The following is an 18,205-nucleotide window of genomic DNA, read 5'->3' as shown; positions in this document are numbered from 1 at the left end:
AAAATGATGAATGCTCAAGGAGCTTCAGGAAAATAGTTATACCATCCCTCTTTTGGTGGAGCTGTGAATTGGTCCAGTCATTCTGGAAAGCAATCTGGAACCATATCCAAAAAAGTCACTAAACTGCACATATCCTTTGACCCAACAATACCATTACCAGGCCTATTCTTTAAATAGACCAAAGAGAGAGGAAAGAGACCAATGCATACAAAAAACTTACTGCAGCTTTTCATAATAGCCCTAAACTATCTATCAGGGAATGGATAAATAAATGATGGTAAATGAGTGTAATGGAATGTTAATGAAAGAAGTGATGAAATGGACAGTTTCAGAAGAAAGCAGGAAGACCTCCATGAACTGAAGCATAGTGAAGTGCAAACTAGTGAAAATTGAACTTTGAAAGACTTTAGAACTCTGATGATGATTGCAATGAAAAAAATCACCATTCCCTGAAGCCTGACTGTGCAGGCTTCACAGAATATTTAGTCCTTCTCCCTTCCTGCCACAGAAGGGCTAGACTTAAAATGCTGTATGAGACATGCATATATTTTTAGACATGGCCAATGTGGGAAGGACAGATAATAAAAGCTTGCTAAAATAAATAAATAAAAGTTTAAGGAAGGTGGTATAAAAATAAAAGATTTTTTTTAAAAAACTGATGTACCAGTTTAAGCACAAGATAAGAATAATCACTCATAGAATCAGAGGATTTGAGAGCTGGAAGGGAACCCCGTGACAAAAAGAATACCCTCTAAACTATATCTGATAAATGGATCATCCAACCATTGATGGATCAGGACATACTTTTATGAGAAGTACCCAGCTTATGCACATGTTCATATGCCAAACATTTATTTTAAAGTAAGCCATTTGGAAAGCATTTCTACCATAAAAACAAGATTACACATGATTGAGTGGCTATTACTGACTATCCTGGAAACCTATTTTCTCAGGATTTGATTAAATAATAGTACTAGAGTAACTAATCAATACTTATGACAATATTTCTAACAGCTCTAATTAAACACTCCCTCCTTTTCAGTAGTAGAAGGCAATAAAGTTGGGAAAATCGAATGCACTTTGATTTTAGTTTGAATTTGAATTTAAATTTGAATACAGTCACAGTCATTATTGGTTGGTTGACTTAACCATTTTCAAGGAAGGGGGAGAGTTCATCAGGAAGTAGCAAGGAGCTAAAAGTAAAAGGCATCAATAAAACCTACTTTTAAAAAGTAAAGCATCATATTAGTTTTTTTTTAAGAACACTAAGAGAAAAATACATTTAGAATTCCAACCTGGGTGACCACGAACATGACTCTTGGGAATAGAAATTCCCCATGTTCAAATCACTTCTATCTACTTCTTATAATATTTACAATTTCATAACAGTTTCTATGGTCTGGAAGAAGGATTTGCTATGTTCTGGAGGATATGCAGAGAGAAAAATCAAAAAGGAAATGTGTACAAACAAAGGAACATGGGGTCTTTAACAAGAAAGTGAAGAAAAGAAAAAAAAGGCTCTAGCATCAAGGGCAAAGAGGAATTGAGTGAACAGTAGTAATGTGTGGAGAGCGGTATGAGGGCACTGGAAGAAGAATAAGTAGCCAGGATGAAGGTATGGGGAAGACTGGGGGGAGTGGGGTGCACAGCGGCAGAACAGAAGAACACTGCTAATAATGGGACCCTGTCTCTAATAATTTTTGCTGGGATTGAACAAAAAGTGTGGCTAAGGAGCAGGTGCCATGTTGAGGAACAGCAAGTACAGTCATATAAGGAGATGTGTAGAACTATGAGACTTATATGTGAACCACCTACACACATGCAGACATAAGAAAGAAAATATTTCAGACTCAAATCTTATAACTCCCAAAGAACCTCAGAAATCACCTGAGTGGAAAACCTTGAGCTAGAATTATTCTATTTGTGCAACACAATTGCTAATACAAGGTGAGATGGTCAAAGTCCATGAGTCTATAGAGATAGACTAAATGTGGAATAAATGAGATAATTGAAACAGGAGTAGCAGTACAACAGAAAATATTAGAATGGGCATCAGATGTCAGTATGGTTTACAAAGAGAAGATGCAAAAATACCTTAATAACATAAGCTGGGTAGTCATTCAGTTTCTTATATCTTATATAGGCAGCAAGGTAGCAGCAGTGGATAGAGAGCTGGGCTAGAAGTCAGGAAGACCTGAGTTCAAATCCAGCCTCAGACACTTACTAGCTGTGTGACCCTGGGCAAATCACTGAAATCATTTGCCTCAGTTTCCTTATCTGTAAAATGGGGATAAGCACCTACATCTACCAGGGTTGTGAGGATGAAATGAAATAACAATGCATACTAAACTGCCTATTTAGACAGCTCAAACTTTCTCAACATGTCCAAAACCGAACTCATTATTAAAACCCTGCTCTTCTTAACTTCCTGATTACAGTCGGCAATACCCTTACCCTCTCAGTTATCAAGATTTACAATCTAGGTATCATCTTGGAACCCTCATACTCTCTTATCCCCTCTATCCAATCATTTGCCAAGTCCCATCAATTCAAACTTCTTAACATCTCTAGTAAATGCTCCCTTAGACATAGGCCCTCATCACCTCAGGCCTGGCCTACTGCAACAGTCGGCTGGTCAGTCTCCCTACCTCAAGTTTCTCCCCACTTCAATCCATTTTTAACCATCAAACTGATCTTCCTATGGTACAGGCCTGATCATGTCACCCTCTGCCCCACCTCCATTCAACTAACTTCAGTGGCTCCTTATTACCTCTAGGATCAAATATAAAAATCCTTTGTTTGGCATTTAAAGTCCTTCATAACCTGGCCCTTTCCTACCTTTCCTGCTGCCAGCGACTGTGGTGCCAAATGCCGGAGATGGCCAAATGCCACAGAGAGTGAAAAGATAACATGGGCCAGGCAGGAGAGTATAGGACAGCTCCGTTTATTAAGTCAAAGAAAAGGGCTTATATACCCTTTTAGGCAAGCAGATCAACAAATTCATGTGCGAGACATTTGTTATATAGCATGACTTCCTCATGCTTTGTTCCCCTTTTGCCGTAAACAATATTGTGTTAATAGCCCACAGATGGTGTTTAGCATGTGTTGTGCTGTGTTAGGAGAGAGCACGTGTGTGCCGAGGAGCTTTGGAGAGAGCACATGTGTGTTGAGGTGGGGTTTGGAGAGCCCACATGCTGAGTTATCAGCCCAAGGGTAAGAACAGGCTTCAGGGAAAACCTGGCCTGTATCTTATCCAAGAGTAGACTTTCTCAGAGCTGGCCCTCTACATCTCCCCCCTATTATTTTAAGATGGAGCTTAGTCAAATAATGACTTGTAGAAGACAGGGTCCTGTGAGACACAATAGTGTTAGGAAGGCAAACAAGGGAAGAAAGTGGCAACAATGTTGCTTTGACTTGCTTTAGGAGTTGCAATCACTCATTGGTGATGCCTTCAGGATCAATTCCTGGGGCTTTGCTGTGTTCAATTAGGTGGGTGATAAATTCTAAATTACATTATGATTATGCCATAAATTTGTAGATACAAAGAAATAGGGATATGAGAGACAAACTTGCACATAGTAATCCCCTCTGAAGTAAATATGGGAAGGACTGATCGATGCATTGACAAATCAAAGGGGGCAGTCTGCTTTATGAATATATATAGGAAGTCAAAAAGCGATTGTCTCTTTAAGATTCAAAAAGTCCTTTCTTATACAGCTGTCTGTCAAGGAACATTGTCAGTGAAATCCTCTGGTCCTTAGTATCTGTTCCAGCCATCTCCAGCACTGCATCTCAGCATGTTCTTCTTCTCTTCTTGTAGGAACCAGCTTTCTGTCCATTCTCCTACAAGAGTGATCTAGCACAATGCCAAATGAGCACCTCCAGTCTCCATATCCCTGATCATTCTCACAAACTCAAAACTTGAACCATGGCCAACTGTCATATTTAAGAAATTCACATCAAAAGCCAATGTCCTACACTCTACATTCATCCATTATTAATTTCCTCATCAGGAGGATGAGATGTCACTTAAAGAATTAATAACAGGCTTCAGTACATACATAAATACATTAAATAGTCAATTTTTAACACAATGCCTATAGAATCTTAACCTTTTAGTCATGCCATATTTCTTTGATGGCATTTATAAAACAAACCACAAACCATTTTTCTTTTTAGCATCATTAATTGTAACAACACTTCAGAATCAAATAACAGAATAACATTCTCATATTGCTTAAGGAATATTAACAAAGCAAGCCCTAAATGGTTAGCATGCATTTTTACTGTTGTTTCTAAAGCTTTACTAAGTTGGTAATAACAAACAAATTTTCTAGTTACTGCAGAATTCCTAGATGTTGCAAAGTTTCCCAGCCAAAAAGGTATTGTAATAGAATATCACATTGATAACGGTAGGAGACTGATCACAGGAAAAATACTGCTGTTCTTAGAATCCTTTAAACAAAGCAAACATCTTAAGGTGAGTCTTAAGCAGGTTGTATAATTTTTTGCACATGTATTATTAGATTGCCCAGTAGGATAACACAAACGAGCTCATATCTTATACTGACTACTTGCTCTGATCATAGAAATTTGCTATAGAAGGAAAAAAGCAGGATATGTGACATGCCAAATATGACAGGATAAAACATCTCTGGCTTTGTTTAAATTGATATATAGTTACAGTTCTTCAATTATGTAGTGTCTGTTTCCATAGCTAAACTCAGGAATAGTCACATGGGAACACTCTTTTTCAAAGGAACACAAGGGGAAACTGAGCCAGGAGGATCCCATCCTAGATTGAGACTAAGACTGTCCCCTCAGCTTCTTCCCAAATGCAGACCTCCACCTGTTAACAGTACAGGATCACATTTCCCTCTGAGTAGTTTGTGGCACTTCTCTCAGATACTGATTAAATGCAGACCCAAATTCAAACTCAAAGCAAAATTAGTTCTGGTCCCAAGTGCCTTTTGCCCTAAACAGCAAATTCCACTACTCACTGCTTAGACCCAGGTACAGTTGCTTTTAGTTGCAATAAGCAATAAAGATTTGCCAGGACTCACCTACATATAAGGGATTTAATTAAACATCTTTCCTTCTCAAATTTAAACTTGTCCTGGTGTAAAAGCCAATCATTAGAATCTTTTCTGCAATTTCTCAGTAAGCCAAGTTCATTGTTTAGAATTTACATAACTCAAACAAGTTCTTTTCCCCGGGCTGATGATCTTGCCTGTGCAGATAGTTTCCAGGGGCCTTGGCAATTTGCAAAATAAGAAAAATTAACATGGACCCCAGGAAGGGGTTAATATTGGTGCCCTTTGCCTGCTGCCCTCCATACAGGAGAACTGTTCTGAATGGGCAGAACCAAACTTCTTATCCTTTTTTCCTGCCCACCTCCTCCTTTCTTTTGTTTTTCTAAGAGAATTTTTATGTCCTTGTTCTGTCTTTCTACAATGGCCTGTAGCAAATTTTATTTGGGCAGTCTCAATATATTGGATTACATAGACAGCATATTTGGTATCAGATATAATGTTAAGTGGTTCAGAAAAATCCCTTAATGCAGCCATTATAGCATACAGCTCATTTTGCTGTGCAGAGGAAAATGATGTAGTAATTATTTGCTTTACATTTGGTGGGAAGAAATAGCATGCTTGGTGGTGCTGAGTTGCATCAGTGAATACTGTCCTAGCATGGAATATAGGGTAGGACTTAACAATTGTGGGAAATATCCACTGGTAAGGCATTAAGAATTGGAATATGGGGTGTTTAATTATTGAATCAATGGGACCTTGATACATCATTAGAAAAGCTTGCCAGTCAAGGTCACTAGCTAGTAGAAGCTCAACCTGTTCTTTAGTATATGGCTGATGAACAGCATATGGTCTATTCCCGGTCAGCAATGTGACTCTTTTTATGCTTTTCTGAAGGAGTTGAGCAACCATTCAAGGGTAAGGAGAAATGCTTCTTGAGGCTTGAAATGGCAAATAAATCCATTCTATGATGTCTTGTTGATGTAAAGCCCCAAAAGGAATTTCTGGCATAGGGAGGATAGTAACTTCTAGTTGGCACTTTTGGAGAGCCTCCTCAACTTTTGTCAGTCATTGTGAGGCTTGTGGGGTCAACTGTCGAGGAAAACTGGGGTGTGGATCTCCCTTTAAGATCTTGAATAGTTCTCCCAACTCTTGGGTACTTCTTTGTAGGTGAGGGCAGAACCAATTTATATCCCCAAGCAGCTTTTGAAAATCATTGAGTGTCTTAAGCTCTTGTCTACGAATAGAGATTTTTGTAGGTGTTACTGATGTGGGACTCAGTGTCTGCCCTAAATATGAATATGGAGGAGCAAGCTGTATTTTGTCTGGGGCAATGATGAGTCCGTAATTTTTTTAATTGTGCCTCAGTTTCCTGTAAAATGAGGCTCAAAATCTCTGCCTGTGGATATGAGCACAGTATGTCATCAATGTAATGAATGAGATAAGCTTTGTGATATTTCTCTATTACAGGTTGTAAAGCTTGTGCAATATATTGTTGACACATGGTGGGACTATTTTTCATCCCTTGTGGCAGGACTTTCCATTGGAATCTCTTGTGAGGTTCCTAGAGATCAACAGAAGGCAAGGAGAAAGCGAATTATTTATAATCTGTGGGATGTAATGGAATAGTATAGAAACAATCTTTTAAATATCTAATCCATAAAGGCCAGTCCCTAGGTATCACATTAGGTGTGGGGAGTCCTGGTTGAAGATTTCCCATAGTTTCCATTCTATCATTAATTTTTCTCAAATCAGTAAGCATTCCCCATTTTCCAGATTTCTTTCTTATAGTGAAAATAGGAGAATTCCAAGGACTGTTGGAGCTTTCAATGTACCCTGCCTTTAATTGTTCATTAACAATTATCAGTAAGGGCCTGTAGTTTTTCTGATGTTAAAGGCCACAGTTCAATCCATACCAGGGGCCCATCCTTCAGGTTATCTTAGGCACTCTATTCTTAGAATTTATGACAGTGGCCCTTCCTAAAAATCCTGGGCGGGGATGAGATTTATAGTGACTTTCATATATCCCAAGAGGTCTCTCCCCCATAGATTTATATGTAGATGTGATAAAACATATGGTCTGACTTTTCCTCTCTGTCTCTCTACCTCCCAGCTTAACCATCCAGCACTTTGTTTTGGGATGGTGACCATCCCTACTCCTTGCAGTGACATATCACTTGTTATTAGTGGCCAGGCTTTTGGCCAAAGTTGGTCTGTGATGACTGATTTGTCTGCTCTGGTATCTATCAATCCTTCAAATTCTATGCCTTCTATTTTCATTTTCAAAGTTGGGTCTTTTTTCTGTAATATCTTGTACCCAGAAAACCTCTCTTCCTGTGCTTCCAAATCCTTGTGAGCCCCAAACCTTCTGAAAATAATTCCCTGTGGTTTCATATTTTATCAAAATCAATTGTGCTATTCTCTCCCCCTGTATGTATGGGATGTGGCAAGATCGTGTATAATAAAATTTTGATTTCTCCCATGTAATCTGAATCTACTACCCCAGGGACTATAATGAGCCCTCTGAGGGAGGAGCTACTGCGTCCTATGAGGAGTCCTGTTGTTAGGGTCATAGTTGGAATAGTCTGAGGGGGAACTAGGGAAAGGGTGGCCCTACTGTTTGCCAGGGCCAGGGCTGGCCCCGAGAGCGGTTTCCCAAATTCAAATGGCATTCTGATGCCCAAGGCACGGTGTGGTTGGTCAGGAGGCAGAACTTTTCTGTATCCCTTTACATGGTGCTCTACATTCCTTTTTCATGTGTTCGGGCTTTCCACAGGTATAGCATTTTAAAGTGGTTTTTGGCTGCTGTTGATTAAAAGCAGCAGCCACTACCTCAGCATGGTATGCCAGTGTGCCCACTTTTTGGCATCTTTGAATCATCTCAGAGATGGTCATATGAGGTCCCCCTAGCAGGGCTCTCTTACAATCGGCATTATAATTTTCAACTGCCAACTTTTCTAACAATATATTGGCAGCTTCAGCGTCCCCTACACTCCTTTGGATGGCTTCTGTGAGTCTATCAAGAAAATCTGGGAATGTTCCTGTTACCCCCTTTCTTTTGTTTTTCTAAGAGAATTTCAATGATTCTAATTTTTACTCAAGTAGATTTCACTTTTGTGTTCACTCCTTAAAAACTCTGAGAGTGAGAACTTCAGATTTGCCAGTGAAAGTGAGTGGGACTCTGGAAAAGTCTCCTTGTACTGAGAGACTCAAAGTATCTCTTTTTGAGATCTATGCATTTTCCAAATTTGCCTTAGCACCAAATAGTATACCAAATTCTGAACACATTTCACTTAAATTCAAGGGAAAAGTTTCTTGCTTGCCTTCTTATCTCTCTTCACATTCCAAATTGGCCAGATTTGGAATGGAGTGAGAAAGAGTATTTTTTCTAACTACTTCCCAAAAGTTTCTAAATCTTATTTCTTTCTAATTATGACCTGATGCTTCTCCAACTTGCCTTTTCCACAACAAAACCTAAACAAGCAAACATTTTTCTCTCTCTTTTCTCCTCCCTCACCCTCCCATTCCTCTGAGGAGATTGGAGTCAGGGAGGGAGAGAAAGACAGATAATGGACATTACAGGGTGTCAGATTACACACTCCACACAGAAACACAGATACAGAACAGACACAGAGACAGAAAACACAAGAGAGGAGTTTTTGAATCCTTTACACAAATTGCTTAGCCCTCAGGAATGTAATGGAGGCCAGGTACCATGCTTTATTGGAGTCTTAGAGACCTTGCTTTTTAAGATGACCTGGGGCAGATTCCCAGCTGTAAGGGAAATGTGCCCATCTCTGCTGTCTCTAAAAATTCTTGTAATTTGGGTAGTTGTTATTAAGAGACCTCTTTCCCTTACTAGCTTCTTCAGAACTTTCATATAGTATTCTCGGTCCCTCTCTCCCGATTTCATCTGCCCCATCTCTACAATCCCTGTATAAGCCTGGTGATTACCTTAGAAAAGGAAAGTGAAAGTAAAGGAGAGGAAAGATTATCGCCCTCATCTTAATCCACTGTGTTTGCCATCAGAGCTCCTTTTTTGCCAGGGCCTCTCCGCAGGAGACTCACTCTTTCAGAGCCTCTGTCTTCTGAACCCGTCTGCTTCAGGTTCATCTGCTTTGAGTGTGTGTTCACCTTGGGTCCGTCTTCTTTGGGTTTGTTTGCTCCAAGTCCATCCATTTGCTTTGGGTTCCTCTGCTTCAGCCTTGCCTCAGGGTCCCTTGTTCAAGCGCCACTTGCCACCAGCGGCTGTGGCACCAAATGGCCGGAGATGGCCAAATGCCACAGAGAGTGAAAAGATAACATGGGCCAAGCAGGAGAGTGTAGGACAGCTCTGTTTATTAAGCCAAAGAAAAGGGCTTATATATCCTTTTAGGCAAGCAGATCAACAAATTCACGTGTGAGACATTTGTTATATAGCATGACTTCCTCATGCTTTGTTACCCTTTTGTTGTAAACAATATTGTGTTAATAGCCCACAGATGCTGTTTAGCACGTGTTGTGCCATGAAGGTTTAGGAGAGAGCACGTGTGTGCCGAGGAGCTTTGGAGAGAGCATGTGTGTTGCCAAGGGGGGCTTTGGAGAGCCCACATTTTGAGTTATCAGCCCAAGGGCAAGAACTGGCTTCAGGGAAAACCTGGCCTGTATCTTATCCCAGAATGGACTTTCTCAGAGTTGGCCCTCTACACTTTACAGTCTTCTTATGCCTTCCTCCCCTCCACCCACTTTCCTACAATCCAGCGACACCAACCTCCCTGTTGTTCCTTGCACAGGATACTCTAACTCAACTCAAAGCACTTTCAGTGATTGACCTCCAAAGCCTGGAACTCTCTCATTCTTCATCTCAACGTACTAGTTTCTGTGGCTTCCTTCAAGTCTCAGCTGAAGTCTCACCTTCAGCAAGATGTCTTTCCCAGGCCTCTTTAACTTCCCTCTGTGCCTTCCCACTGTGATTACCTCCAAATTATCCTATAATATCTCCTAATATACCCTATCCTATTTCATAATATCATATCCTACAGTTGTTTGCATGATTTTTCCCCATTAGCCTGTGAACTCTTAGAGAGCAGGGACTGGTTTTTATATCCCTAGTACTCAGCACAATGCCTGGGACATGGTAGATGATTAATAAATGCTTCATAATTCTGTAAATGGGCTTCAGTTTCCAATTACCCCAAAAGATCTGTGAATATATACTGTAAGATGCTATGAATCAGTTAATTAAATAAAGTCATAGTAATCATTCTTTTAATGGAGCTAACAGTTCTATCTACTAATGATGAGAAATATAATGGAATTTTTTAAAATACTCCTCTAACCTGCAAAATTAATCTTAGTATGATAAAGCATAAGACCAACTATTTTCAACAGATATATAACTACACACTGGAAAAAAGTGACGGATATGGAATTATATAAGACTCAAGTTTGTATCCTAGCTCTGCTCCTGGGACTGTAGGCTGACTCATTTAACCTCTCTGGGTCTCCAGCTCTAAATCTATAATAGGAAGCCAGATAATTATGGTCTCAATTATGCTTGGATTTTATTTTCTAAAAAATATAATTATAAAGGCTTATTCTATGATAAATTCAACTAATATTTGATCAACTATTTTTAAAAATTGATAAGAAAAATTAGGAAATTCACATATGTAAAAACATAAATGAATTAAAACAACACTTGTAAATTTAAGATTTCGATTACAACTTTAGTCTTTAGTCTACAGAATGGATTTCAAAATCTCTATGTATTACCATTAGTCATTTTTGATATAGGTCTACATGAACTTCTATTTCGTCCTGTATTAGACGATTATGTAAGCCAAAGAAAATAAACATTACTTAACATTTTGTAATTTTAGCGTATCAAATTGGTAAAGGCCAAAGATTAATACTTTACCCAAAATAACCAGAAGAGGGAGATATGAGACAACATTCTCTTTAACTCTCTATGGCTTTATTTTTAAACATAGACTACACTGATCTACATTTTCACTTGTACCAACTTACTGAAATAACATTCCTGAAAAGGAAAAAAAAATTAATCCCACATGTCACTGAGAAAGATGCCCTAGCCCCTCAATATATGTTCCATTTCTGAAAACTATATTTACTTTGTAAACATATCTGTAATGCAGAATGAATAGTAATAATTTTACCTTATCCTGTTCAATACCAGGTTCTCTATACACTGTCCATTTCTGTGCGTCATCACTATAGAGAATTCTATAGGCAGATACATAGTAATTGTGTTCTACCATGGTGGATCCAGTGGTTATAATGCCTGTGAACATTAAGGTTTATTTTCATAAATGCTCAACTTCCAATGATTGAAGTATTCAAGTATAAACAAATGATCAAGTCTTCTCCTACTCCTTATTTTTTGTAAACATTTGCATTTGAGATATAATGAGTAGTTTTATCATAAAAAATTCACTATCCTTGAATTCCTTTCTCCCACAGAGGCAGGAAAAATTTGGGCTTGATAACAAGCTTGTTGCTGTTGGTGGTGTGCGTGTGTGGTTAGGGGGAAGGGAAGAGGTTTTTTTGGGCATGTGATTTAAGCAGAATTATGAAATATATTTCAATTATGATAGCACTCTAAGAATAAGTATTAAAATTTAACAGATATAATCATTCAACCGATTTATTGATAGCTTTAAGTATCAAAACAAAATAAACCCATTTCTCCATTAACTAAATTTTCTTGAACCAGTCCTATTCAATTATTTCTGATAGAGAATCTTTACCAACTGACAAAATTAAGACAAATGGAAAGCACACTAAAGTTCTTTTCATTCCTCTACCATATACTTTTCTTTAACAGTTTAAGAGCTTATCGTTTTAGAGTTATGCCAGAATATAGAGTTAAAAAGCAGCTAATTACTTTAAAAAGAAATGGACAGCAAAACAATATCAATTCTACTTTTCTTTAATAAAATTCTAAGAATTTTAGTGTTGTCTGAAGAAAGGTTAAAACTATATCATTTAGTTGCCAGTATGCTAATTTCAACTGAACCTCTCCCTTACACCAAGGACCAGAACCACAATCTTAGATTTGGAAGGGACCTTAGAAGTAACTTAATCTAACCTTACCTCTACCTATTTTTGACAGAAGGCAGAAGTATAAAGAAACCTTGATTTGAAGTTAGAAGATTTGGGCATAAATTCCAGCTCTGCTCCTTACTGGCTGGTGTTGAATAAGCTACTTTGCTTGAATCAGGGTTATTTAATCTATTTTGTGTCAAGAACTCCTTTGGTAGTTTGGGGAATCTTCTTAAATGAATAAAACATATGAGATTCAAATGGAAATCAAATATTAAAAATAACAAGTTTACAGGTCCTAGGGTTAAGAACCATGGACTAGAGGATCTCTAAGGTCTTCTCTGGCTCAAAATCCCCTGCCTAGCATAACCCTAGCACATAGTAGACAATTAAGAAATGCTTGTTACCTTATCAATCTAAACCTCTGCTTGAACATTTCCAATGATGGAAAAGTCACTTTACCTTACAAACAGTAGCCCATTCCATTTGGAGAGCTCTGTTAGAAGCTGTTTAAAAATCAAAGATTAAAAGTTTAAAAATCCCAACTCCCCCATATCCCATCCATTGTTCTTAGCTCTTAATCTCTAGAACAATACAGGACAAGTTTACTACCCTCTTCCCCATAGCAGCCTTTCAATGTTATGATGACACCAATTATGTCCTCTCCACTCCAAGGGTTCTCTTTTTCTAGTTAAACATCTCCTCTTATGGTTCTTACCACCCTGGAAATGAACTTTGAAACGATATCCAAAAGAAGTCATTAAACTGTATATTTGACCTGGTGATACACCAGTAGGTCTATTCCCTAAAGAGATGTGAGAAGATGGCCTAAAATATACAAAAAATATTTATAGGAGCTCTTTTTTTTAATATCAAAGAACCAGAAATCAAAGGGATGCCTATCACTTGAGGAATAGCTGAACAAATTATGGTACAAGAATAAAATGAATCTATTTCATGATTAATATGTGTTGTAAGAAATGATCAAAAGGATGATACAGTTTCAGAGAAACCTGGGAAACTTTTATGAGCTGATGAAGAGTAGAGTGAACTGAACCAGGTGATTAATGTATATAATAGGAACACAATAACAATAATATGATAATGACAAATAACTTTGGAATACTTAAGAACTCTGATCAAACCAACCATGATTCCAGCAGACTAGTGATGAAGCATGCGACCTACCCTCCTGACAGAGAGGTGATGGACTAAGGGTGCAGAACGAGACAAATACTTTTTGGACATGACCACTGAAGGAATTTGTTTTGACTATGTAGATTTGTTATAAGGGTTTTTTCTTTTTTTTTCCCCAAATGGGTCAGGAGATAAGGAAAGAAAATTAATGTTTGTTAATTAAAATTTAATTTTAAGAAATTTTGATATACATTTTAAAAAACATCATTCACAATAAAGATGAATGGCTTGATATACAATCATGTTTTTCTGTTGGTTTTTGTATATGTGATGTTTGTGATTACTAATTTATATTACATTAATATTTTTTACACAAAACCCCTCCCCCAAATGGTTCTTTAATTGCTGTACATGTAAATCGTTTCTTGACCCCTCATCAATCTAGTTTGCTCTCCAGAGAGTCTTCAATCTGTCAGTAATTATTAAAATGTGGTTCCCAATATTCAATACATATACTCCAGTTCTCTAAGTGTCCACTAATAAAGGTTAAGACTGAATTAGCAATTTTGGTAGACACCATCTGTTGATTCACATAGAACTTGCAATAACTAAAACTACTTTGTCTTTCTTATAGGATCATTCATGTTAGGCTAGGCCTCCCTAGTTTATACTTGTACAATTAAAATTTTGGACCTAAGGACAGGATATTTTAAAGTTATCCCTGTTAAACTTCATAGTTGTATTCTGGCCCATCACCTCCTGCTTGCTGACACCTTTTTAAATTCTGATTCCGTCATCAATGTTCTTGTTATTGAGTGGAATGCTGAAATAGTGAAGCCCCCTCAGTATGGTACTGAATAGAATACTGAAATAGTGAACCGCCCCCCCCCTTAGCATGGGAATGAAGCCTCCCCTCTTAGCATGGGAAAAGACCTTACCTCTCCTGCTATCCACCCCCGCCAACCTACACCCCTTCTATATTTTTAGAAATTGCTCAGCTGAGAAAGTAGAGATAAGAAATTACATCAGTGGACAGACACCTGCAAGGTCCTGTTTATCTAACTTTTACTCTCTTTTTGCTCAATACTAGTCTCTGGTCTCATGCCCGTCTTTTTGTTCTCTGTTGCTGGGAAAAGATTCCGCATTTAGAATGTGAGCTCCAAACCCAGTCAATGGGAAGAGGAGCCAGTAGGGAGGGTGGGGGGAACTCTGCATTAGGGGCTATATAACTTGCTTTGAGCTGTATGCAACACACACACGCGCGCACACATACATACACATACACACACACACACATATACACACACACGTGCTGGCATCATCTTGATGAGAAAGTAATAAACTCCTTTTTGCCTTTTCTCAAGAACGGTCTCTGTATATTTTTAATGTAAGTAGCGGTCTCTGACCCACAGTTTTGGTGTGTTGGCTGGGAAGCCCCTTTTTGGGAGGGGTCTTTCCATACAGAATTCGTGGGCTGGCACCCATGGGTAATTGCTAGTGGCTTGGGAACTTTGGATTGTGAAAAACCTCCCTCCTGATTAGACAAGGACCCAAAGAGAGACTATCTTTGGAGGTAAAAATGAAACTGGAATGGAGTTCCTGATAGCATTAGGGAAGTCCACCCGGAAGAACGGCCAAATTGATCTGGTCACATAAGTCATGTACACAATCCCAAATGAGGGAGATCCGTGAGTCCTCTAGAAGGCAAGACCAGTGAGTAATGCCTGGGTGACCTGGGGTTAGGGCAAGATTGGGTGAGCCCCCCTTTTTTGGAAAGGGAGAGCAAGATCTTGAGCCTTAGCCTGGGGTTAGGGCAAGAGCAGATAAGCCCCCCCTTTTTTGGGGAGCAAGATCTTGTGAGCCACAGGGGAAACTCAGTCAAAGATGGGTGGGGCAAGATGGGGTGAGCCTCCTTTCTGGGAAAAGGAGAGAGAGATCTTGTGAGTCTCAGCCCAGGGATGGGTGGCAATAACCCACTAGGGGATAGACTAGCTAATTGGGAGTTACCAAAGTACAAAAGGAAAGACAAGAGAAAAGAAAAATGCCAGCAATGTCTAATTTGTGCAGTGGATTTTTAAGAATCCTCTCTGAGCTCTCTGTCATTTTCTGTATGTATTCTGTATCTCCATGTGGAGTGAGTGTGTAATCTGACACCCTGTAAGGTCCACTATTTCTGTCTTTCTCTCCCTGACTCCAGTCTCTTCAGAGAAGCGGGTGGGTGGGAGAGAGAAGGAGAGAGAAAATCATTTTACTGTTTAAATTATATGATGGAAAAAGGCAAATTGAAGAGGGAAATAAGGTATGTGCAATTTTAAAGGGAATTAAGTCCACCAGAAGGGGTAAGTAAAAGCAAGAAAGTTGAAGCACATAGGAGAAAGGAGCATATGTAGAACGTTTAAGGAAGATATAATTTATTTGCAGAATGTGAATAGAGGTATTGAAAGTAAAAAGGTTGGGAAATTCTTGAGGAGTTGTTGAAAAATATTCTCTTTCTCCCTCCCACATTCGAACTTTGGCCAAGTTGTTGAATATCTTTTCCCCTCAGATCAAAGGGTAGCAGGCTACATAAGCCTTTAACCATTGCCTGCCTTACCTAAAAGAAAAATTTTTGTGCAATAGGACCCAACTGGAAAGAAATTGAATCCATTCTGGTCATATTTAAAACAATGAAAAGGGTAACGTATCACTCCTAATTTAATGCTTAAGATAGGTTAAAATTTATTTTACTATTTGGCACTAATGTGAGATTAGTAAACAAAAATCTTAAGCAGGTAGCTTACAGTGAAAGGCTGATAGCCTAATTCAAAAAACCAATAGGTAAAGTTATGGAGAAATAAAAGGAATTATGTCCACTCACCTTTTGGAATAGATCCGTGGGTGGGTTCTATCAAATCTAATATGGATATTGGCTATGGTAAAGATATTGGTTATTGTGAGTTATCATTATTACTGTTCAATTAATTATAAAACTCTTCTGCCTTGAGGGGAAACTGAACATACCTTGTCAGCAATGATTCAAATTCCTTAGGCTTCCTTTTTACCTGGGCCAAAAGAAGTAGTTAGAATACTGGCCCAGTACATTTTAAACTGACCTGATTATAATAGGTGATTCCAAAACTGTTTCTAAAACTTTGCCAAGAAAAATGTGAATGTGAATGGGGAACTGAAATATATTGAAGAAATATACGAATTTGTGGATAATATTCCTTTATAAAGGTCCAAGGTTGTTGAACTTGGAAATGTATATTTGCATAATTTTAAAAGTACATATTGTTATTTGGCATTGAGAAATTTGTTAACTATATAGCCCCAAGAAAGTTCTATCTACTTTAGTTTATTACTGTTCAGTAAGGGGATGGTGGTGGAATTTATTCCCAGGGATATTACGAAGACTGCATGATTGTAAAGGTGCTTGGCACAATGCTTGGCATAAAACAAATGCTATTTGAACGTAAACTATTTTAAGTTGAACATAATTGCTTCGTATTCATTAACTTTACGTGGATTTTCTTCAATGTGAAATTTCTGTCACTGGTGATGAAATGAATGATTCTCTCTGTAAGGCAATTTGGGAACACATCTGACTAAGGTAAAGCCACCAGAATGGTAATTAATTTATTTTGGTTTTAAAGTTTAAATAGATGATAATTGTTTATGGTATTGTTGTATTTCTAAAATTTTCCTTTAATGCATAATTTGGTAAGCAACTATATCATCCGTGTTGCCAGAAAGCAATTTCTCTTATAATCTAAATGTTGTTAGGTGAGGAATTGTACTGTAAAAAATGGTGAGTTAGGAAACCTTTAATTCATTCTATTTGACCATGTATTATAACATTTTGAAGTACTGTAATTTAAGAAATCATAAATTACAAAATTTTGTCTTTATTTAAAAGGATTTTCAATTAAAATTGTTTTGCTATCATTTAGGAAATTTGTGAGATTGTTAACTAATCTATTGGGGTTATTGCTTAAATCAAGTATTTACAAAAGTATGTTTTCTTTTTTTTCTCTTCAATTATGTGGAAAAGGTTTGGTGATAAAATTTAAGAATTTTTTAGTACTTAGGAATTAATAATAACATCAGGATAAACTGTAAGCTGTTTCTCAGAAAGGGAAATATTTTTATGAAGAAATGTTTTGTAAAATCCTTTGCATGATTTTTAGAAGGCCTACTAAATTTCTATTTGCAAGCTAATCTGCTGCAGCAATTTGATATTGATGACAATTATGTCCAAAACTACTGTGAATTTTTTTTAAATTTTATTTAAGTTTTACTCCTAGCTTTGTCGTCTTTGGATCAACCTTGAATAAATGTGCTCAGAGAAAGAGCAAAGGATAGCAAACAGGCCCAAGGTTTTTCTATTAACCCTCTCATCCCAGATCAGATTCTTTAGAGAGAGATTTATTTTCCCCCACCTGACAAAAGGATGAAAACAAAAAAAAAAGGAATAAGGGGCAGTGATGTAAGCCAGTGGTGTTCCTCTCCAAAGTATTAGACTCAGTGTCACATGGGGATGGTCAGAATGTGTACAGGCAGTGGCAGCTAGTGCCATTCTGTTAGAAGGAGGTAGGAAATAGAGGAAGAGGCCAAAGGTAGAGAAGCCTGCCAGTCAGTGTCTATACTTAGGGTAAGACAGCCCGTCCTTTTATAAATTACTATTATTATTATTTCAATGATCTGGAAATGCATCTGATGTCATTGAAATTTATTGGTTTTTTACAGTTAAAAACAGTTTGGTTATTTTGTTGATTATTGTTTTAATGCTAAAACCAAAAATGGTTAATTGATTACTGTATGTGGAAAGAAGGGTATTGTGTAAAGCCTTATAGATTTGGTTCTGCCCATTCAGAACAGTCTTCCTGTATGCATGGGAGTCAGCAGGCAAAAGGCACCAGTATTCACCCCTTCCTGGGGTCCATGTTAATTCTCCTTATTTTGTGAAATTGCCAAGGCCCCTGGAAACTATCTGTATAGGCAAGGTCATCAGCCCA

At 37.9% G+C, this 18,205-nt stretch overlaps 1 protein-coding gene across 1 annotated transcript in view; it reads right to left on the bottom strand.

Moving 5' to 3' along the window:
• The window catches only part of DCBLD2 (discoidin, CUB and LCCL domain containing 2), a 127,713-nt gene that overhangs the window by 28,952 nt on the left and 80,556 nt on the right, over nt 1–18,205 (bottom strand). Inside the window, exon 9 of the mRNA XM_036746335.1 lies at nt 11,189–11,313. Coding sequence (XP_036602230.1) covers nt 11,189–11,313 — 125 coding nt within the window. The remainder of the gene's footprint in view (nt 1–11,188; nt 11,314–18,205) is intronic.

The sequence above is a fragment of the Trichosurus vulpecula genome, chromosome 2, assembly GCF_011100635.1.
Source record: "Trichosurus vulpecula isolate mTriVul1 chromosome 2, mTriVul1.pri, whole genome shotgun sequence".
Classification (NCBI taxonomy): Eukaryota; Metazoa; Chordata; class Mammalia; order Diprotodontia; family Phalangeridae; genus Trichosurus; species Trichosurus vulpecula.
This window is presented reverse-complemented; position numbering and strand designations above follow the sequence as displayed.